Source organism: Brienomyrus brachyistius, chromosome 21 (assembly GCF_023856365.1).
Source record: "Brienomyrus brachyistius isolate T26 chromosome 21, BBRACH_0.4, whole genome shotgun sequence".
Taxonomy (NCBI): Eukaryota; Metazoa; Chordata; class Actinopteri; order Osteoglossiformes; family Mormyridae; genus Brienomyrus; species Brienomyrus brachyistius.
The window spans coordinates 6,929,909-6,953,032 of NC_064553.1; the positions used below are offsets into that span (position 1 = coordinate 6,929,909).

The window sequence follows — 23,124 nt, forward strand, 5'->3', positions numbered from 1 at the left end:
AATTACCTGATATTAATGAGTCGATGTACTGTGTTGTGTATGTTTTATCCGCTGACCTTTTCATGCGTAAAATGCATAGTAGCATATGCCCGTCGGAATTTGCAAGAAACTGGCGTACGTAATATTCTCTACTCAATAACGTCAACGTTTATTGTGACAAATATAAAATGCTGACTCATGTATCGAGTCGCTTCTCCTGAAAAGGTGATTTATCGTAAGGACGTTAATACTGGTAAGCATACGGGAGGTAGGCTATGGCTTACTGATGATGCACAACGTTGTACATGGGCTTCAACGGCTTTGTGAAGTACACTTTGCAAAGCAAGGAGTATTTCGGGCATATTTGTAACAATATTTATATCACCATGGACATCTTCCTCTAAAACAGAATGGGAGACCATGACAAAAAGGGCTAGAATCGTTTGTTTATTTAATTGCGAAGTGACAAAGTTGCCATTGCACTTAAACAGCCTGCTTCTGTTTCTAATTATTAACTAACTGAAAAGTCATAACGATGTTTACTCTGTTACAGTAACCATATGGGTAATTATTTTATTCAGTAAAGGCAGGGCACATCTGCTTTAAATCCACTTCGTTACCCTTATGCTCTGACTCATGACTCTGCTCGTGAAAATGTCCGCTTATTAAAGATGACTGATGCAGATATTTTATTGGAATCTTAGAAAAAAGTATATTTGGCAGGTCATGTTTAAGGGGAATTTAAACCGCACCGCGCTGCAGTTTAGAGTACATTATTGTCGAAGCCCCAGCGGAGTTTAGAACAGATATTATTAATGAAAATGTTTCTCTGGTGGTAGTAGCGGTAACTGTGCAGCTGTGATTTATGTCATTTTATTTTTATTATGTTTTTAATTGTAATAGTGTTGTAACTGAAGTTATTGTAATTTAAAATAATTTAAGTTGTACTGGGTGACATAGTGACTGACTTTCTTGTGCTGTTGGCGTGGTGTTCTGGGGTTGGACATATGACCCCGGTTTTAGTTGCATGTAGACGTTCTCCCACAATCCAGTATTGGATCGCTGAAGTGGTTGGGTTAAATTGGCGATTGCGTGTTAGGTGTGTTGATTGGCGCTCTGCCTTACGATCTCTCAAATGGGTTTATAATAATGAGGACTGAAGTGAATAAGTGCGTATTAAAACATAATTAAATTAGTTTGATTAGTTTTTATTCATTTTGAGTTTTTCTATTTAAGTATCCTACAATTGGGGCAGTGCAGCGGTGCACAGAAAATGGACTGGCATGTGCATAATAATGGTCGGAGACGAGAGCTGGTAGCTGTTTTTTTTTTAATTGCTGGGTAATACAAGCACATTTAATGTGTCTGGTTGCATTGCTTTCTTATGGCATCTAGCAATAGTTGTATATTGTTGTATCTTGTACATTGTAAAAATGCTTTTGTGGCTATGTGAAATATTACAGTTTCGCCATCAAAGTCCTAACGTTCTGTTGAGAATTTTATGATGCAGAAGCTTGAGTCAATTCACAAAATGAGTGAATCCTAACTATCCAGCCTGGCTTGGCTGTGGTGTTTGGTAAGTAATGGTCTTGCCATAGAAAATTGCGAACAAGAAGCAGTTGAAGGGCCTGTATCGTGAAGCAGGATTTTTTTGTTTACCGGATGACTACCTTTTCAGATTTACGATAGTCCGGCCTGAATGTAAGTGAACAAAGATAGTTAGTTTAACCTGGGGTACCTTATATCCCGCAAGTTATTTGGCTATGCAAGAAATCCTACTTCATGATGCTAGCCCCAGGTTGGTTGCAACGTTATTTAAGCTCAGTAAATACAACCTGTAGAAGCTTGATGTGTCGAGGTAGAAACTAGTTGCATACTAGCTTTGACTGATGCTGAAAACAGTTTCTGTGTTTTTGCGCTGCTCTGCCATCATGTGTTTCAGTTGAAATAGTCACATTCCCAAAGAGCTTGTGCCATCTTAGTCTTAACCTTCTTAAAGTCTTAATGTTCATCCTTGACTAGCATGTGATGCTAAATGTTCTTTACAGGCTCCCTCTGGAGGTGTTTTTCTCCGCCTTTCCCTTCCATGACTGGCTTCCCGTGAGCTCTGTTGTTAGATATTAGCAAATATGAGGATTCGTAAACTTTCTGCGCACTGCATGTCACTGGATTGGTTTTATGCATAATATTGGATTACATAACTGTGTATACTTATTAATGGTATTTGAATGTCATAGCTGCTTTCTTTGTGATTTGTGTAACAGCATAACTTCAGGGATGATGGAAAAAAGCTCTTCAGAGAATAAATAACATGCTTCTGAAGGCTTTTTTTAACCTTAAAGGTTATGATGGAAAGCTTGAACAAAATTGGGACTGTGGTAAAACCTGTAAAGTTATACTGCGCTGTATGAGTATAAGGCTGCAAGCCACTTTAATTTCTGGTCCAAAAATCCTGCTTTTTTGTTGTTTATTGTTAATACTAAATCAAAGCTATGTGGATTATAGCCTATAAATTAATCTTACGATTTCGGGTGTTTTGTCGCCACCTTGTGGATATACGGTATATGACACACATAAAAACTCGTGAAATCGAAAAAATTAATAATGATGTTCTGGCAAACTGAGAGACTACAAACTCCTAAAACCTTGAATATCATATATAACATCTGCATTTCACATTTTAATACCTTCATTCATTTTAATACCTACATTCTTTTGCAGGGGTGGCCAATCTTATCCGCAAAGTGTGTATGCAGGTTTTTGGGGTAACCTGTAGGTCAGCTGTTCGAACCCAGGTGTGAGGACTCTTCAGCCAATCAGTCCTCTAATTAATAATCTAATTAGGGAGTCGCAGCGAAATTATGAATACACAGCAGCCCTTTCTGGCTCAGACTGCCCACCCATATTCTGTTGAATAGCCTCCTGAAGTAATTTAATACATTTAATTTTATATAACTAAAATGGTTTGCATCCTTATACAGCTTGATTTGTATGTTAAAAATTAACAAGTTTTGTACCATTTATGGAGGCAAATGTCAACAGTCACAACATCACAGGTTTCTTAAGGCTTTGCAGAGGTCTTCCTTTGTGGTGTATTCGCATTTGTGTCTTCTAAGAACTGTTTATATATATGTCCAACAATGGCTTTTCTCTATTACTTCATACTTCAATACATAATTCATGCTTTAATTGATATTCTTGAACTTCAGTGGTGTGAAGCAGAATATGAAGCAAATTAGCCCCGTTAATTCAATTGGTAACACTTCACTTGATGGGGCACAAGCACTCAGTAATAACACAGTTACTACTGAAGTATAAATCATGAACAAATTTAGTGTCTTCTTAATCTGAAAGATGTTATGATTCATTAATGATGAGCAAACATAAAATATCAGTTTTCAGTATTGATTTGTTTTATTCATTATTTTTTCCTTCATTAGTTCACATTGGTTTACAGAATTAACATATATGGTAAATATAGTAACTGCTTTAGATTAAAACATGCATCATGATTCATTAATGATGAAGTAGCATGAATAGTATGTAACTAAGACTTAGTTTGTGGGTAATTAATACATAACAGCACAATACTATATTAGTTGTGCCCTGTCGAGTTAAGTGTTACCATTAAATTGAAGCCAAATATACTGCACTTCATTGATAGATGCTGTAGGATCCCGCTTTGTAAGCATGTTTCAGTTTTATGCATATAGATGCAATCTAAGCTACATGCCTTGTAGAAGATGTAGAGTCACGCATGATTTATGTAGGTTTCCTCCTGCCAGTGTAAAGGGAGTGTATTTTATGTAAAGTGAATGTAGACGAGAAATTGCATACAGAAGGCTGTCTAAACAAAGAGCTCTAGCTTGTATCACATCAGTTTAACGTCATTTCAATGTTGTACTTGGCCCTGAATTAGCTGGTCTAGGTAGCAATCCATCAGCGCTGGGTCGGCCACCGTACTGGTGCGTATTGTTTCATATGAAAATCATTATGTATCTCCCTATAGTCTCTACACTTACTCGTGCAGTGTTTCATGAGGTCACTTCCTGTGTGTGAGGTAACTTCCTTTCCACGAGCCGGCAGCATCCCGTAATGTCCTCTCTGCCACAGATGGTGCCTTTATCGCTAATGTTCATCTCTGGGCGCCTGTGTGGTCACCGGTTTACTGATATTTCGTCCCCCTCCCCATCCATCTATCGGCCACTGATCGCGGTCAGGGCTGCAGCACCCCCATACTTACACTCAATGCAACCCTCTCTGTGATCAGGTACTGAACATATGGCAGTTATGGATGACCGTGAACCTGGCCTGACCTGAATCGCGGGCAGTGATTGCATATAATCTGCACTTTCAACTGTAAACAGACACATCTATGCAGGAACATATGTTAGGTGCTGTAAGTGCACAGGGAGTGCAATCTGTTATCCATGGCTGGGGTTCTCAGCCTCCAGGGGGGTGACTTCAGTCCCATGGGAGGTTTGCTTAATTTTTATTTTTTTTTTTTCTTTTGGGGGGGGAGAATTTTTGAAGAGGAGAGTGAGCTTTTGTACACGTGGGATGATGCAACCCCCCATTGTGGGGTAGTAATTCAGTCCCTTGAAGCAACTGAGTGCATCAATGTTTAATAATTCATAAAAGAGATGGAAGCTGCCGGAAGTAAGGAGTGGGATTGCTCAAACCCTTCGCAGTCTGTGGGTTTTTTTGTGGGGGGGGCATCCATGATGTCCTGTCCCCTTTATGGCCGTGGCTGACGGTCATTTCTCCATATGCAGGAGTGTTTGATTTTTTCCCCCGTGCTCCTATTAAACAGCCCTGGACCAATGTGAGGGCATCAGGAGAAGCTGGTCCTGTAGGGCGTTCAGAAGCAGACTTGCGGCTGAAAGCCTAGAGGGAGAGAGAGAGTGTACGTCCGGACTGGCCTTCAGGTTGGGTGTCCCGCAGCGGGGGTAGGATCGATCGGGACGTGACTGCAGATGCATTAGCCTCGCTGGCTGGCCGACCTGATCCCTAGGGGGGCTGGATGTCTCAGAATCGATGAGAATCTGAAATATCTGGTGACGAGATCACTGTTAAATACTGTACTGATGGCTTTGAAAGTGAAATGTTCCTCTCATCCGGAGAGCGGAGACCCTATGGTTAATCTACATCGCGCGTTTCTTCACGTTCTGTGTTATTGCGTCTTTCAGTGTGATTTAAATGTGGAAGGCAGATTAAATTAGTTGTACTATTTGAGCTTTATATGTGTTGTGGTTGTTATCTCCACGCGAGCCAGGGTGAGTAGCTCTGATGAGAAGCGCCCGCGTGCCGTTTGACGTGAGCGCAGATGCTGGCGGACGCTGTGGAAAAGTGGCCTGTCAGGCAGCCGGGCTGCGCAGCGGCATACTCTCACGCCATTGGCTGCCCGCGCACCACCCATCTGGACGCATCTCATGTTGAGAGAAATGGCACGTAGGCGGCTGCCAAGCTAAAGAGAGGCAGATAGGGTTCAAGAAAAGGCGTTAAGGGGGAAAAAATAATCAGGGATTCCTCCTGCACTCGCCACGTCTGAAGTCTGAAGTATCTTTAGATACTTTAGCTCCTGTTTTGTGTTGGGGGGGGGGATGGGTCTGGGAAATTCCCTGTTTTAGTGCCAGTAGTCTGTGCTCTGAAGGGGGTGTTTGTATGCCTCTGTGGGGAAGTGGAAGATACGCAGCGCTGGGAGGACTGTAATCCATCTGCCCGTTTATATATTTGATACCGCAGTTTATTGCCTTTAATCAACTACCGGTGTCTAAGATGCCCCTTTTCACGCCAGTTGGAAAAGAAAATAAGCACCTTGAAAGAAAAGGAGGAGGAAAGACTTGTATAAGGGGGAGGATAAATATGTGATTTTATCTAGATATGAAAAAGACAGATCAGCAATTCACTTGTCATAGCAATTGGTTTCATAGTAGAATGCGCCCTGCACTTGCATTTCAGCTATACATTTGCCAGGTAATCATTGTATAACCTTCATTATTATTTTTTTTTTGCAGTCTGTTTATAAATCGGGTGCTTGGGTAACTTTGCTTGTAAAAATGGCCTGGCGGTTGATATCGGATGCTTCAACCAAATGGAAGGAAATAATTGTGCTGTGATTAACACGTCCAGTAACGGGAACAAAAAATTTCTGGGAAAAGTGCGTTTCATCGGAAGCATGGTCAGTCTGTATCAGAGTGATTATTTTTTATGAGTCTGGGGTCTCTGAACTGCTCTGGAGAGGAACAGTCGCAGGTTTTCTGAGGATATACCGCAGAGCCTGACTGCGTAACTCGGACCTCAGGTGCCAAAGCTGACTCAAACCTCAGTCAGCGGCCCATCTGGGGACCTGGCTGTGGACTCAGCTGTACAGTAACACTTAGTCCGGGGCTCAGCTGCTCCGGCGTAGCTGAAGGCCTCTTGGGGAACATTACCCTCGCTGCTGTCGCCTTCTAAACCAAGCATCCCAGACCAAAGATTCACCAGAGGAGCTACAGCCGCCATTGTGAAGAGCTTCCACCGATACAAAGACGAGAGCAGCAGCAAATTGGGAGACGATGCAGAATAATACCTGGGATCGATGTCCAGTGCCGTTTTGCAAAGTCCTCAGTTGGGGGGTCACACAGTTATCAGAGAGCCGCCGGTGGCTATGGATAGTCTGGCAGTTGCTTGTCATCGCTGAAATGTCTGGGTATGTAGCAGTGAGGACTGCATTGGGAACATAAAGCATCCAACTGCTTTATTAAAAATCCCCAGCGGTCACGGAACATAAACAATGCTTTGATGATGATGCTGGAGGCAAACGAAGATTCACATTGATCTACATACTGTCGCGCACCGTGCGTCTTTCGGCAATGTGACAATGTCTGTTTTACAGTCCCTGGGGCCCAGGCCAGAAAGCCTGGCTAAAGATAGACTTCTACTCGTGTTTCTTCCATCTCCTTAGTGCACAACCAGCCCTGTTTGTACACTCAAATGTCCTGGCCAGTGTCCCATCTAGTTTCTCCTGACAACTTTAGATTTTATGGCCCTATTTTGAGTTGTACATGGTAAGCCACACTTTCTTTTAATGAAATAATGGCTTATTTGCCATTTGTACAAGTACGAGTGCATTGGAATTCGGTAGTTTTCACACATACTACCTCGATCTCCTTTGAAAACATGCGCACAGGTCAGAGCAAAGCTTGGGGTTGGAGAGCAGGGTTAGTTATTTTCCGTCACCCCTGCAACATTTTGGGGGACCTTCCTCAAGGGCCTGATGATCCGATGACGGACGCAGAGGCTTGACGTGCTGAGCCTCACACTGCCCTCTAGTGTTTTCCTGGTGCACCGTGGCTGCAAGCTACTTCTAGCAAACTGCACACGGGTCTGGTTTAGTTCTGCTTCTAATATTACCTGCACTAACGGCGGAAATCCGTGCCACTTGTTCTATTCTGGTCCTGGTGCTATTTTATCCTTATTTGTGGCATTTTTGTTTTTCATTCTGCTTAGTTAAATTACTGAGCGCTTTCTTCCAAAACCTTAACTACAGTCATGCTGGACATTGACCGACATTAACGTACCACTTAGCGTATTGGTGTCTGCGGTGTGGGGTCTTCCCTACTGCTCCAGATAAATGTCTGACCCATTTTTTAAAAGTAAATATGGATGAATGTGGGTCCTGCTTAAATACAATGCAAATGAAATCTGAGTGATTTGTTTGAGTTGACGGCCTAGTGGGGGGATGATCGCCGAGGGGTCCTACTGCACCCTGGGTGTGGGTCTGGTATTGTTCTTGGAGGAAGGGGTGTGTGTGTGTGTGTGAGGGACATGAGACACTGTAGATCCTTTAGGGGAATCTCTCCCTCTTTGCACCTTTCCTGGACAGCAAAGTTTAGCAAGCAGTGACTGTGATTCTGGGGTCTTGGAAGGGAAGAGACTAGTGGAAAAGAGGGAGGAATAGATCGGGGGGGGGGGGGAAGAGAGAGAGAGAGAGAGAGAGAGAGAGAAGTGGTTCCAAGCAGGTTCCTGCTAGCAGTGACCACTCAGTGGCTCAACACAACTCCCCCACCCCCCCACCCTGGCCCAGGGGTGTGATCGTCTTACATGCCTCCTGTTCCCTGTGCTTTTTGTCCCGCTGGTCAGGGATTCCACGGATACCTCTCCCAAATGAGAAAAGCGCTGTGGCCTCCCTCCCCAGGCCCAAAGCGAACCATGGAGACTGCAGAGGCAGAGCTCTGACCCAGGAGGGCCCCCTCCAGGCCTCTCCGCCACGCGTGTCCGGACAGAGCCATGCGTGTGACTGCGATGAGTTCACCGCAGTGTCGGAGCGCTTCGTTAGCCTAGCTTTGTTAGCATAGCGTCGTAGTGCTTTAGCGTTGTTTTTTTTTCGTTATTTTTTTGTTCGCTTTCGCGGGGCTATGCTATAGGATCCCAGGGCGGCGGCGTCACCCCCCCCCCCCACAGCCGATGGACCTACGATGTCTAACGGTTACCGTACCCTGTCACAGCACCTTAACGACCTGAAGAAGGAGAACTTCAGCCTGAAGCTTCGCATCTACTTCCTGGAAGAACATGTGCAGCAGAAGCACGACGAGAGCGGCGAGGACGTCTGCAGGCGGGTGAGTGAGAGGCAGCTGGTGGGGTCCAGGTGGCGTGAGGAGGAAAAGGGCGGCAGGTGCCTGTGTGCGTTTCTGTGCTTGTTTGTTTGTTTTTATTATTATACGATACAAGGTTTAGTACAACAATGCATCACAGTAACAGCTAATGCAACATATATATATATATATATATATATATATATATATATATATATATATATATATATATATATATATATATATATATGTATATATATGATGAAATAACATAAAACTGACAAGACGTGTTCAGGTAGGTATCTATGTGCTTGACAGTACATCCTGTTAAGATCTTGTTGGACTGCAAACTTAGGTGGTACAAGGAAAACAGCAGGACAAAGTCAATGAGTGAATGTTTCTTAATATACATAAAATGAAAGGAAGCAAAAATTGTGTGTTTTTTAAAAATGCTATTTTAAAACACATGATGACCATTTAACCTTGTTTGAGTCAGGCTGGTTGGCTAGATTTTTGACTGGATGCTATAATATGGTAATTTATTCCAGTTAATTCCTTGTTGCACCAATGCATTTTAGCACACATTCATATTAAATCGTAAATATTTATCAAATTAAGTGGGACATCAAGTTCATACTAAAATATCTCTAAGTGTTCGGTGAACGTTTGCTGAAGATATTCCAGTTTAGTTGAAGGTCTGGTCTAAACAGTCAGAAGTTTTTCATTCGCTGAAGACATTCCACCTTAATCGATGGCCTGGATCTAGTGACTGAATATTTTTTGTTTGGTCCAAAGTGTCTTTCTTTACTTTTGGGACACGTTGGCAAATTGCATGTTCTGCTGGCGCTATTTGGTTTTTAGCAGAACGACACATAAGATTTTTAAACACCAAATGGCACGATAATAGCCCTAAATAATATGAAATAAATAAGACGTATATAGGTAACGTCTGACTTGGTGAACTGCTGGGTTTCACATTTCGTATACAGTACATTTGTCCCTTTACCTTAATATTTAAGATTTTGTTACATACTTCGGAAGAAGATGCACTGTCCCTTCTAAAGGTCAAATGGATCCCGGTTTTTATTTGCAGGTGATAGTGACGTTTCAGCTGCCAGCCGATGATTTGTACGCATAGTACACGGCAGATAGTCCCTGTCCGTCTCTGCCGAGCGCGATCTCTCCATCCCAGCTGGATGATTAATGGATCAGCTTCGGAAACGTAAACCAGGCCGGCGAGGAGCCAGACAGATCGCAGTGCTTACAGCTGTTTTACGGCGTCTCATTAAAGCAGGTGTCTTATCTAGAACCTTCTGATCGCCAGCAGCGATGATGCCTGCTATTTTTACTTTATTGGGTTCAGCTCTCTGTGATACAGGGTTACTGTATTTAAAATGTGTCGAAGAGCGATTTCATCCGATATTTAGACACGGGGTAGCATAAAGTGATTTCTGTATGTAAATTGGAGTTTCATCATATCTCAGAAATAATCCAATATATCAAAGACCAGATAGAACATTAATTTCTCACAAGAAGATATTAATTAGAGAAAAGAAAAATCTTTTAAAATTGAATCTTTAACGTTTTTAAAGTCCACTTGTATTTGGTACCACTGGCTAAATAATTTTGCAAAAGAAGAATGTTTCTGCAAACATAACCATCGGTAATTTCAGTTATAATTTATTTGAATATGTATTAGCTGGACTTGGCTGAGTGTGTTACTGTGAACACTAAGATAGACGCAAAGGCTGTTTCACAGTCTTTAAAAACCCATGGCGTATAACACCCTTTAATGAAGATTTTTATCTGGAAATACATTTATCCGTTTGGGATATTTTTCGACCTAATTAGATGTATTCTCTGTGTTGTTTTTCCTGACCTGAGCTAATGTGGATGCCCCCCCAGCCCCCGGCATCCAGCGCTAGAGTGTTAAATAAGTCTCTGTTGCTGGGTCATTTGGGGAGGGGGAAGGTCAGTTGTGTACAGGGCACTGTCTGTACTTGCTCTATTTTTAGGTTTGCTTAAGTCACGTGCCAGGGGTTCGCCACCTAAAATTTTATCAACGTTCAGCACAGCAGTTCCTGAAGTCTGCGCACAGACATCTGGTGATTAGCACTGGATATATCCCCCGAATTCCCTGAATTCGTGTATCGCCGAGGTGGGAAATAACGCAAAGTCTGCCCCTCAGCTGGAACGGGATTCCAGTATTTTATCTGTCATAAATAGGTAAAAAAATGATGGAGGACACCGAGCTGAGAGAGTGACCCGGGCAATGGGACGTTATCCGAAGGTTTGCCAGCACTAGGCGGGAACATTAGTCGCAATACCGCCTTTAGAATGACCAGAGAAATGCTTCCTTCCGTGTCACACAAACAGCTGTCTGTGAGCTTGGTCAGTTAGGAATACTAAAGCATAATAGGTACCCCCCCCCATCCCTGAAGTGTCTGCTTGCACAGGTAAACAACTAAACACAGCCCCCCCCATGTTCCTGCTGTCTAAATATAAAAGTGATGACTTGAGGGAAATAGACACTGTGTTGGTTTTATGTAACACCAGTGCCCCCTCGGCCAGATTAATCTGGGGGGGGGGGGAGATGGAGGCCTCACTGCTCATCCTACATGTATATTACTGCTAGCTGAACCCATACAGAATATATTGACTGTAAATAGCATTACCTTCCATCTAGTGTATAAAAGCAACAAAAAGTACTTCCTGACAAAGTGGCCGACATAAATGTGCGTATTCTTCAGCATTGTATAATTATAATGTGACACTTTCTTGGGGAGTTACGCAGTAGTATCTTTGTACTGTAATGTGATGGATTGTTTTTTTATATATATATTAATCAAGCTTTGTCTCTTTTGTCCCATAATCAGTCTAAGAAAGTATGTTCAGGGAATCACTCTTTTAAATAACACCCTCACTTCTGCACTGTATAAGAATGAATGAATGAAACTGGAGTAACTCAGTCATTAAATGCAGGCGCAAAATCCTTAAACACAACATGGTTTTATGAAACCCTGTGCCTTCAGTAGAACAATGGAGTGCTCAACCACCCTTAAATTAACTAATAGTCCTCTCTCTCTCTCTCTCTCTCTCTCTCTCTCTCTCTCTCTCAATTCCAGAACATCGAGCTAAAAGTGGAAGTGGAGAGCCTTAAACGAGAGCTGCAGGAGAAACAGCAACATCTCGACAAGGCTTTGTGAGTCCAGCCCCATTTATAAGTCAGTCAGGGTCATATTTTCAGGGGAAATGAGCTGATGGCGTTTGATTGGATGCCTGGCACTGGTTTGACAGGCAGTGAAATGTACCCCTTCGCGGGGGTAAATTTAGCAGGTTCACCCGATAATCACTGCTGGTGTCTCTGCAGATCCAGTCGCTGGATAACCATCTTTATCTGGCTCTGCGCGCTCATGTTGTTCGTTCAGTAGAAGCTCAGCAGTTTTGGTAAATTGAGTGTTATTAATGGCATTACTGTAAGTTGGGAGCGTGATGGGTCAAGTCGGCCGATAATTGGTATGGATTTCTGCCGGCCTGATCCTGAGATTCCCAGCCCTCGTTCTGTGGAACAGCTCCTGGGGGGGCGGGACGACTCATTGTCAGCATTTGAAACCCTGGCGAGCTCTCAGAGGGAAACACTTTCGACCGGTGATCTGCGGGATCTTCTGGTTACAGTGCTTAGAGAACACAGCTGTCCGTGTTCGGTATGACACGCCCGCAAAGAATCCTGACCTTTCTACCCTGCTTACCTTGGATATTTATCGGGGCGGCTTGGGTTAAGTCTCTCTTTCAAGGGTACGAAAGAGCTTCTCAACTTGGGATTTGAATCTAAAACCTTGTGGTGACAACCTGCAGTACATGTGCAGCATATTAGTTAAGTTCTCCCCAAACGAGCTCTGCTGTCGATCAGACTGAACCTGCCTCTCTGCGAGGATCTCAAGACCCCAACTGCTACTACAGTCCGCTGTCACGCTGGATCTCCTCTTATCCCTCACCTTGTAACTTCCAGAAATATTAATTTTTAAATAGCCCTTTGGCCCTTTCCCTAAACACTCCTTCCAGATTGCGGCATGCCTAACTCAGGACACACAGGGCGCCGGCGGGGGTTGTTCCTGGATGGGATGCCATTTTTTCCCACACCGAGGATGATTTAATGAGATAAATCCACACATCCAGAGTGCCCCCCCCCTCCCCGACACTATCAGGCTGCCTCAGTCAAACACAATGGCACGGGGTTGGGGTCTCTGAGACACGCTGGTCCCCATAAGCTTGTGATGTCATGGCTGACTGGAGACCTCGTGATCACATTTATAACCCAGGCCATCCCAGTTTGGCTGGTTGCGCTTAACGAGTCTGGGCTCTGGGTCTGTTTAGGAACCGTAGAGCGGCAAGTAACAGCTGCCGAGCTAAAGGGGGTTTGTCCCGGCCCTCAGCTATGCAGCGGCCAGGGTTGGGGGGGGCGGTGTCACAAGGGCGGGTAGGTTAGTTCCCAGGCTGCCCGAAATGGGGACTACGGACCCTCTGGTCCAGACTGGTTCTATATTAATCAAATCTTGCCGGAATTGGGCCGCTGGAAAAGTGACGATTGATCCCAGCCCTCATGAGTCGGGCTTAAGCGGGTCTGCTGAGTGACCCCTCTGACAGACGACCTGGTCCACAATCATCACCTCCTGGGATTCTCCCTAAGGGCACAGACCTTATACATCCTTATATATTTTTCTTATTTCGGCCCTGACTGGATTTATTTGTTATAGTTTGGGGGGAGTCCTGTCCAGTTTTAAGAAGAGTGAAGTTCACCCGCCCTTTTAGATACAGTGATTTTATTTTTATTAGTACAAGTAGTTTTAACGCGCAGTTCTATGCCTATAAGTAGTTACAGCTATAGATGCGGTAATATTTAAATCCGTCTGGAATAGGACGTCAGCAGGAGATGATGTAGTTCTGGGGGCTTTAGTGACCTTCATCTGCCTCATGCCCAACAATGCTGAGAGGTGGGCAGGGGCTGTGAGTTAATTCTGGGGGGTCTAGTACCACAGATCCAAGGCTGTCTGTACTGTGGGGGGCGGGATTTCACTAATAAATAAAAAGGAGTGTTCAGGGAAGGTGGTGAGGGAGGGGGCTGTCAGTCACCCTGTCGGAGTTCCACTTCAGTTTACCATTAAAGGCCATTGGGTCTGATAAGATGTACATATAGAACTATATATGATGTATTATATCCTATTCATTACACCATATTCACTCATACCCCCAATTTAAGTATGGAATATCAGCCCCAAACCACTGTTACATAACACATCCTCATGACTTTTCTTTACAGCTTGAATTCGACCCCTTTGTGGGCGTGGCTTGACACCGGGGTCATCCTCTTGACTCTGTGTTCCAATAGGATAAAAGCAGAAAGTCTGACCAATCACAATGAGGCAGAGATGCAGCGTCGCTGTGAGGAGAGGCAGCAGGAGATGGACCGCATGCAGGAGATCCTGGAGACCAAGATCCAGTACCTCCAGGATGTGACGGTACGAACAATTTGTACATTCCTGTTTGTGTCACGTGATTGGCCACCACAGCCAGTGATGGTGCTCTGATGCTGAAGGACTGGCCAATAGTAGGATGTCTAATGCTACCTTAGGAGGCCAAACTGAGTCATGGCGAAATGGCAAAGATGACTGCGGTCATGGAATCCGGGTCCCAGTGTAACCCAGCCCTGGAGAAGACAGTCAAGGAGACCATCATGAAGACACAGAAGATATCCCATCCTTTCACTGCCAGCCACAGGTAAAACCACCAAACACCTGGTTATGAATGGTATAATCCACCCCCCTATAAATATTAATTTAATGAACAAGCTTCTCCGTAACACTGACCTTCAGTTGTAAATAGAATCACCTTTGAATAGAATCAGCAGGGTAGACGGTAACGTGAGTGGAATGAGTGAAATTCAGGGCCGTAAGTTGCAGATCTCTCCCTCCGTCAGCTTCTCATTCCAAGCCACAAATCGTGGTTCATAGTTTGCTCATGAAATTCACACGTGGTGTCCATCCAGTCATTAAGAAAGAGAAGCATTTCGTTAAAGCGCCGATAGCCTCCATGGATCCAGGGCTATTCCTTCTTCCATGTGCGCAGGGCGGCAGCTGACAGGGGCGCGGTCCTGCGTGATAACGAGGAGCGGATCGCCGAGCTGACGGACGAGGGAGCGCTCCTGCGTGGTGTGGTGGTGGACCTGGAGACCCAGGTGCGGAGGCTCTCCACCTCACTGCAGCAGAAGGAGCAGGACGCCAAGGTCAGCGCCAGGAGTTTGTGGGTTCTGCTCTTGTGACCATGACTTCTGGGGGATGGGATGAGGTGTCATTCTTCTTTGAGCAAAGGACAGTTAACGTGAAGCTCATCAGCAAATGCTAAAATTCTGAATATACGGGTCAAATTTCACACTGTATAGGTTATTTTGTCTGCTAACATCAAAACTGCCAAAAGGTCAAAACCACTGCAAGTTTATCGCCTTTCACGCTCATTCTGCATCTTTGCAGCTTTTTTGAATGGGCTGTAAGGGGGTGCCTGTTTACTTCTTACTGTTGAAAGGGGACCTTGAGACCAGGTTCATGCAGTATATTTCATAGCTCTTAGGCATTCTGGACATACCGTAGTTTCCAGGTGCTATAAACAGACAAGCGCCCATGTCCAGTTGAGGCCCTAATCCTTGCTGGGATGTCCTTCAGAGATATTTGCGTCGGGCTTGCGGGGGCTTGGTCCTGACAGGCGGCCTATCGTGTAGCATAGTTGCCAGAGCAGAAGGGTGGGGGTGACACTCCCCCTCATCCATTTCTGCTTCTTCCAGACGCACTGTCAGCTCAGAACAGGCCGTCCGACCGTCTCCGCACTAAGTCCTAAGTGTTTGGTTCTTTGATTTTGGGTTTCGGGTTTATTTAAAGTGGAAGAGTTGAAGAACATCGCACATTCAGTCATTTGCATTACAAAATGCATTGCTATTTCCAGATTCTACTGTAGTGATGAACATTATAATTTGCATTAAATGTGTACATTTCTCCAAACATATTTAAAGGTACATAAACATATTAAGAAAGAGTGGTATTTCTGCAGACTGTCACTACTCAGTACTGTGCTCATAGCTGCTTGGTTGCCTGGTTACTGCAACTTTGCATGCTCAGTAAATCCTCTCTTGATATCCCATTCCCGTACAGTTCTTCCAGGACGAGCTGGGCCGGGAAAAGCTGCGCATTCAGCAGGAAATGCAGGTATGCTCTCCGACAGGGATTCGGAGGCTCGCCAGGCAGCTGTACTTGTACTCGTGATCAGACTGTGCCACCTAGTGGCGATTTGTGGAAGTGAAGGGCTCGAGTCAGAGAGCAGCGTCATCAGAACATTATTCTGCCTGCTTATTCCAACACGCTGAGAGACACAGCACTTATGTTCAGCACAATAAATAAATACAAATTGCTCTGTACGGTCATGTAACAACACTGACATATTGTAGTAATATGTTGTTATCAGTGGACTACTATTGTTACAAATGGGCTTACAGTATATAATTAATAATGTTTTTCCGTGTTTATTTTGGGGAAATTAAGTGATTTTGTGCTGTGGAGGATATATAATCTGAAAATCCATCATTTAAAACTGATGAAAAAATAGATCGTATTTACTTAAAAATGACTTACGGTGGAAATATTTGACACTGTATAAGCATGTCGTTCATGGATCAAAAGTGTAATTGCAATTTCTTGCTCTCCAGTCACTCTAAATACATTATATTACATCTAATACGGACCAGATTTCTCAGTTCCTGAATGCTCTGCCCGGTCTGTAAATGCTCGTTTGGACGCATTTCCTCTTTTTTGAAAAAAAGTCCAGGTCCGTTCACATTCCCTGCTTGGGGTTTGATGCGTTCAGACCGTGCGTGTCTTTCCGAGGCGGCTGTCTCTTAAGTCGGCGTTTTCATTTTTTGCTTTTCTCTTGCAAATGAGTCCGGGACAGCGATGCAAATGTCTCACGCGATTCACATTTCACACGCGACTGGTTCGGCTACAGGTCTCCACCCAACCAAGAGAGAAAGAATATGCCACAGAAGTCAGCATTATGTGGTCTTAAGGTGTTTGTACTGTGCGGACAAAAAGAGATTCCATAACTGGATAAATGTCAAAGTCTTTATGTATTAGCCCTGTTTTGTCCAGATTACCAATCATGAGCATTTCTGTTGGCTATCTTAGTTTTTTCTGAAATTATCAGACTATCCATCCATCCATTTTCTGTAACCGCTTATCCTGTTCAGGGTTCGTGCGCAACGCAGGGAACAAAACAGGATGGGGCGCCAACCCCTCGCAGAAAACTAGCTGACTAATTGTTGTGATTCCCCCCCCCCTCATTATTATTTATTTATTTTTAAAGCAAACAGGATTAATCCGTTTAAGCAACATTTGTAACTGGTCTAGATCTGTTCCTTATTCTTGGAAGATTATCGACATTCAGTTAACGAGTTCGTTTTTCAGAGCTTTGAATATAGATGGATCAAATGCTGCCGGCTTTACAGACTTATTACTAGGTCAGAGATGAGGGTTAGTAAGAGACTCAACAAGGGTTATCTATAAAGTCTTAAAATGATCTAATAAATCTTGCCAACCGTATTTGCTCTAAGGTACTTGAAAGCAGACCTCCCACCTGATGCACCTAAGTACTTTCTGTTCCTATTGGCTTTCCAGCAATCATGCAGGGCTGTTTAATTATAGGGCAATACTGGCTAGTAGTAAATCTGTCATCTCTTCCACAATAAATCATGCAGAAAATGCCACATACCTGCTTGAAGACTAATCTTTTACTTTAAATGAGTCCTGCTTGCTGTAGCAGCTGCGGTTTCAGTGGGCGTCAAACTGATGCGATTAAATTTAATTGCATTAAAAAATAAAAGCATTGAAAGCCACGTTAACTTGGCATTAAACTGTTTATTTTGTGTTAAAGCACAAAGGTTGAGGGTGGAAAACGTGCCCCCTGTCCAATTTGTCTGTGCCCTCGGTGACTGAATCTGGCTGTTTCTGGTGTCTTTGGAGGGCGGGAAAACAAACACTGCCGTGCATTTATTGGCAATTCACACTGATTAGAATGAATGGGTTTTTAATTGTGGCCCCCATTACCGCAGGACGGGCCTTTTCTCACATGGCTCCTCTCAAACAGCGGCGAGTGAGAGATCTGGGCAGAGCGCGGAGGGGTCTGATGAATCACCCCTAACTCTGGAAAAACAATGAAATCTCAGCACGCTTAATCAGTGTAAAGAAGTAGGGCACCTCATGGTCAGAGCGTGGAAGTCAGGGCAGGTTTAGCCGTGGAGAAAATTACTTCTGTGATAAGGGCAGAGTACAGGCTGCTCTGAATCTCTGTGCCCCGGGATATGTGCATTATACACACACACACACACACACACACACACACTATGACCATGGAGGCCCTAAGATATTCCACATTCTGAGCCTCGTAAAATGTTGTCACCCTGCCACCGCATTCGAGACCAATCTACCAAAAGTAACATACTGCCAGTGAGTAGTGTGTGGCACAGCACAGTTGAATAAATGAGCTGTCCTTTGTTCTCGCTTGTTAAGTGCTGAGGCGGCTCCTCTGTCCCTCGCCCACCGTTTTAATGTGTCTTTGTTGCCATGGTTGTTTTTCCCCGGGCAGTTCTCCTGCTTCTCTTGTGCCCGTATTTGTGCCCCTGTGACCATTCAGGGACTGTAACTTTGAGAGCCTTTGGCTGTTACTCCCAGTTTGCTGGAATAACTGTTTTCTCAGAATAGACTATTTTGATTTCTGTTTTAATGATGTGATACTTTATGAACGACTGGCTTTGTATTCAGGCTATCCCCTGCATCGTAGTATAGGCTCATGGTTAACTGCAACCTTACACTGGATAAGCAGTTATGAATTATGGGCAGATGGCTGGATAGATGCATATTTACAACATAATTGCGTTTATGCTCAAAAAAGCAGACATATTTATTACCATGTGTTTAACACTTTTCTGGCCTATAATGACCAAGAAGCTGAATTTCATGAGCTTTTTGATGTTTGCAGTTGATACGAGCTATGAATAACAATACAATGCAAAAATTCAAAGAAATAACTCACATTGATAAACTGAGATAATTTGAAAACAAGTATAATGTTTATAGTGTTTATTTGAATATTCATAGTTTACATAAACAATTAAAGTTAGTAAGATACATGTGTTTATCGTAAAACTAAGATTCTTTGTAACAAATTAATATGGTTGTTTGTGACGAGTAACGGTAAAGAATGAGTAGTTCTGTATATTGTATGGTATGTTTTATTTAAAATATTCAGGAGATTATGAAACAAACAGCGTATTTTTAAAAGCTAGTGATTAAAATTCAGTCGGTTTTAAACAGAGAGGCTGGATCTGCCCTCAATAACTCAATTGAACATTTCACCTGCCAGTAAGAGTACAAGCTGTACTGCTGGGTGGAATCAACTGGCAGCGTCTGGGGACCGCGGATGTGGGTGTTTTTGTCGTATTTGTTTACGCGGGTTTGCTGTATGCGTTATTTGTGTATCAGAGTGCCTTTAATTTTAGGGTGTTTTGATATCCAGCTAGTAGTGGCACACAAATGCATTTTAAAGACCGTTTTAGAGAAGTCTTCGAGCGGAGCACCCCTACTGCTGTAATGGTGCATTCCGAATGTGCAGTTTGCCTGCCACATCGTTACCGTGTTCAATGCTTGGAGTACCTTGGAGACCACATGAGAGCATCGCTCTTCAGCTTCGAGTCTGAAGATTTAAAGCACGATACTTGGACGTGGCAAGACAGCGGTTCAGCATATCGGTAACATGTGGAACAGCCACCTGTCCTTCAGATGCCGCGTGAGCGAGGCGCTTGCCCGCGTCCGATTGAACATTTACTTTGCTGATTAATGCGCAGCTCTTGCCGTTCGAGCTTAACGCGACAGCGACATAGAAAGTGATCTAAGAGGGAAAAGAGTCCGATTTTTTTTTGGTAAACGAAGGATGAGACTGGAAAAAGCTGATATATGTGTTACCAGGAAGCCTGGGTCGCACAATTGAGAACTTAAGCTGATGCATCAGGATTTCCATTACAGAAATGCATGGACCGCATCCAGTGAATCGCCTCATCAGGGAAGAGTGATTAAAGGCGGATTCAATCCTGCTTTATATGCACGCATCTGACTCAACAAATACTTGGCTAAGCTTCGTTTTATGCTCATCTTTAAAACAAACGTTAATGTCTTGATGTAAAATTGTATTCAGCCTTTCCCTGTATTCGTTTTTTTTTTTAGATTTGTGAGGGTACTTAACAGTTTTAATTCAGAGAGGCTAAGATTCTTTGTAACAAAAAGAAGCAGCATTTCACCAGATTTTTTTATTTTTATTTTGCTGTCATCTTGGTATTTATTTGGTCTAATTTTTGGCATGTTATACCTCTGTGTTGATCTGGAACATCTGCATAATGATGAATGACTTGGAAACTTTATTTTTTATTTATTTTTTTTGTTTACTGTAAACTTCACTGGAAGAGTTTATAACAGGATAAAATACGATCAAATTCAGCTGCTAGGGAGTATGAATCTGATCCAACGATTCCGGAAAAACCTGCCACTTCTGTGAACCTTTGCTGCATTATTTTTTATCCTTGAGTCGAATGAGGAAGAGGAAGATCGGGGATGAAGGAGCAGTGCAGGATCTGCAGCGGTGACCTCTGCGGGAACCAGCGCCGTTGGATCTTCCACCCGGCGTCGCGGCCGAACCTGCAGCTGCTGCTGTCGCATGCCCTGGGCCGGGGCCTGTGCCGCGACGGCCGCGGCGAGTTTGCCTGCAGCAAGTGCGCCTTCGTGCTGGAGCGCATGTACCGCTTTGACATGGTGATCGTGCGGGTGGAGGCCCTCTCCGTGGAGCGCCTGCAGAGGCTGCTGGAGGAACGAGAGCGGCTGAGGCAGCACGTCAGCGCGCTGTACCGCCGGAGCAATGGTGGCATGGCGGAGGCGGCGGAAGGAGCAGTGGGAGCGGCCCAGCTCAGCTACTCCGCCCTGCTCCAGGAGGACCTGGCTAACTCCGGGTTCGAGTCCTGGGCCAGGCAAGGGGTGAAGGGGAAGGGGGTGGAGGTGGTCCAGCATCGCTGTGGGATGGCCGAGACTGCAGGCCAGCGGCCCAGGAATTGCAGGGGATGCGCCGGTTTACGCGTGGCCGACTCGGACTACGAGGCCGTCTGCCGGAGGCCCAGGCGGGCGGGCCGGAGTGTTTCCTGTGGACCGGCCACTTGTATGCTGGCAAGCAAGTGTGGGGAAGAGCCTGTGGGCATTGACCAAACGCAGGAGACCCCACACACGGCGTCAGATGGACACACAACACCGGAGGAGGGAGGGCTGAGCCAGAATTCCTCCGTGGAGTCCCTGGATGTAATTGTGGATGTGGGTCGGACCACCAGTGGGGAGGGGAAGGGAGATCCGAAAGAGGAGTCTGAACTGGAAGACCTGGAGGCACTCCTCACGCCGGCCAGACGCTGCCGGTACAGGCCCGTCCCCAGCCAGCGTGGCAGCCGTCTTCCAGTCCTGGCCAAACCAGCCTCCCTGGAAGCCAGTACCAAGACTCCATGCAGGGGCCCGCAGCCGAGGGAGTGGCTAGAGCTCGCGGAGCTGGAGGAGTCCTGGCAGGATGTCTATATGGAGTACATGCCATTCCAGGAGCAGGTACCGGAGGAAAGCAGCCTCTCGGAAGGCTTTCACTGGGGGAAAAAATAACCCGGAAGTGTGAAAAGATCGCAATCTGTATGCAAAGGCCAGCTGGGGTGTTTTAATTTTAATGCCGTCGTGTTCGACTAGAAAAACCAGACAATGATGAAAGATGTACATCATTTCCTGTCTGTCTGACTGTGTAGCCTCCATATTTAACTGCTTATTCTGGTCTGCCACCATATACCTGGAAATATACATATTTTTCTATATAGATTCTTTTTCGTATCTATACTTCTAAAGCTTGATGATGTTATATAATATACATGATTACAGGCTATAAAATGTGGTTTTGGTTTTTGCTTCTGGTTAAGGAAGTTGAGCTGTGTGTGTCAGAGGTTCTGTCCATATTCACATCCTAGTTTGCTGTCGCCACAAGGATGCTGCTTGGCATCATCTGGATCGCCATGACTACGGTTTCCGCGGTGACTTGATTCAGCACAGCGTGGAGTGGTCTTCATCACCACTTCCAAAGTCTTCCTCTGAATTATAAGCATATGCGTGACCACATGGCCGTTCGTTTTAATTCTAGTTCAGGCACCTTTCCTAAGTTCTGGGCTGATAAAATAGCAATTAGCCTCTAATTTTATCCACTGGATCTTGGTTCACCTCAATGTGTGAATCTTGTCGTTACATCTGTGACATACATGAACAGATGAATAGAATTTTTTTACATAATGAAACCAAAATAATCTGCAGATGTTTGTTACTTGTTAGTAGCATTTTTCCTTTTTGAATTTATTATTGGCTTGAAGTATTATGCCAGTAAACTGAGAGACGATCTAAAATCCCAGCATAGCACAGGGAAGTCATTATTACCAAGTGGTTCCTCAAGAACAATTCGCCACCACACCTGATACGCAGAGGGTGGCCTGAACTCTTCCTCCCTGCTGAGGTCAGCAGATCCCTTAATCCCATTTTGTCCAATGACCTAAGAAAATGTAAAAGTGAGCCTTGCTAAGTCATGACTGCCAAGGTGTGTTAGTCCAACGTCATTTGGTTCGGTTTCACAAAGAGCAAGACTTTACTGCCACTCTGCAGGCTCAAGTTTTTGGAAAGTTTGCCAGAGAAGTTTCATGGGCAAAAATAGTCCGTCGAGCTTAGCAACAAAGGTGTGTCCGTGAAACTAGAATGTTCCATTAATAAGCCTCCGAAAGAATCCTACGCGGGAATTTCCATGGAAGAGGATCGCGGTCATTTATCATGGCTGCGTTCTGCAAGGTGTTTCTTGGGGTCGTGTTGCCTGACCTGCCTACGTGGTTTGGCTGCTTTAGACATTGCATCTATGTCTCTCTCTCTCTCTCTCTCTGCAGACCCTGATAGACCAGCAGCAGACCCAACTGAACCAGTACGAGCGCGCTGCCAGCCAGTGTGTCGACGAGCTGCAGAAGGTGCAGCTGCAGGCGCAGTCGCTGCAGGCGAAAATTCAGGAAAGTGAGGCCACCAATCAGGTATGGAGGCCCTTAGCCACAGAGAGGGTCTCTGACTGTCCTGCATGGGGGGTTAGGGTTAGACCTCCTTAGAGACCTAAAGTGAGGAACAGGCCGGGATGTAAACAAACAGTAATCGCCGGTGTAAATGCCACTGTCAAAGGACAACGCATTACATTGATCTCTGCGGATTTATGGGAATGTACCATATTGTCTTGGTATCTTGCTAAAGAAAATTGACATCATTACCATGAATGAAAAGATTGTGCTTGTGGTCTTGGCAAGAGCAGTATTGTTAACTTGCCTTCCAAGAACGAACTTGAGGCACAATAAATCATGGGATTTGTCTCCTTCGGTGAGGAGGTAACCGATGTATCC

The 23,124-nt window shown here is 44.5% G+C and overlaps 1 protein-coding gene across 6 annotated transcripts in view; it reads left to right on the top strand.

The window, feature by feature from the left end:
* The window catches only part of LOC125716482 (myomegalin-like), a 58,556-nt gene that overhangs the window by 9,927 nt on the left and 25,505 nt on the right, over positions 1-23,124 (top strand). For 2 of the 6 annotated variants that reach the window (XM_048988795.1, XM_048988793.1), the window contains exons 1-2: positions 19,273-21,274; positions 22,630-22,767. In XM_048988795.1, coding sequence (XP_048844752.1) covers positions 20,252-21,274; positions 22,630-22,767 — 1,161 coding nt within the window. In that variant the 5' untranslated portion in view covers positions 19,273-20,251. Of the gene's footprint in view, positions 1-5,901; positions 5,956-8,468; positions 8,580-11,680; positions 11,758-13,941; positions 14,072-14,184; positions 14,331-14,678; positions 14,836-15,751; positions 15,806-19,272; positions 21,275-22,629; positions 22,768-23,124 lie in introns of those variants that run through there. The other 4 variants (XM_048988792.1, XM_048988794.1, XM_048988797.1 and 1 more) reach the window with 3 other exon arrangements.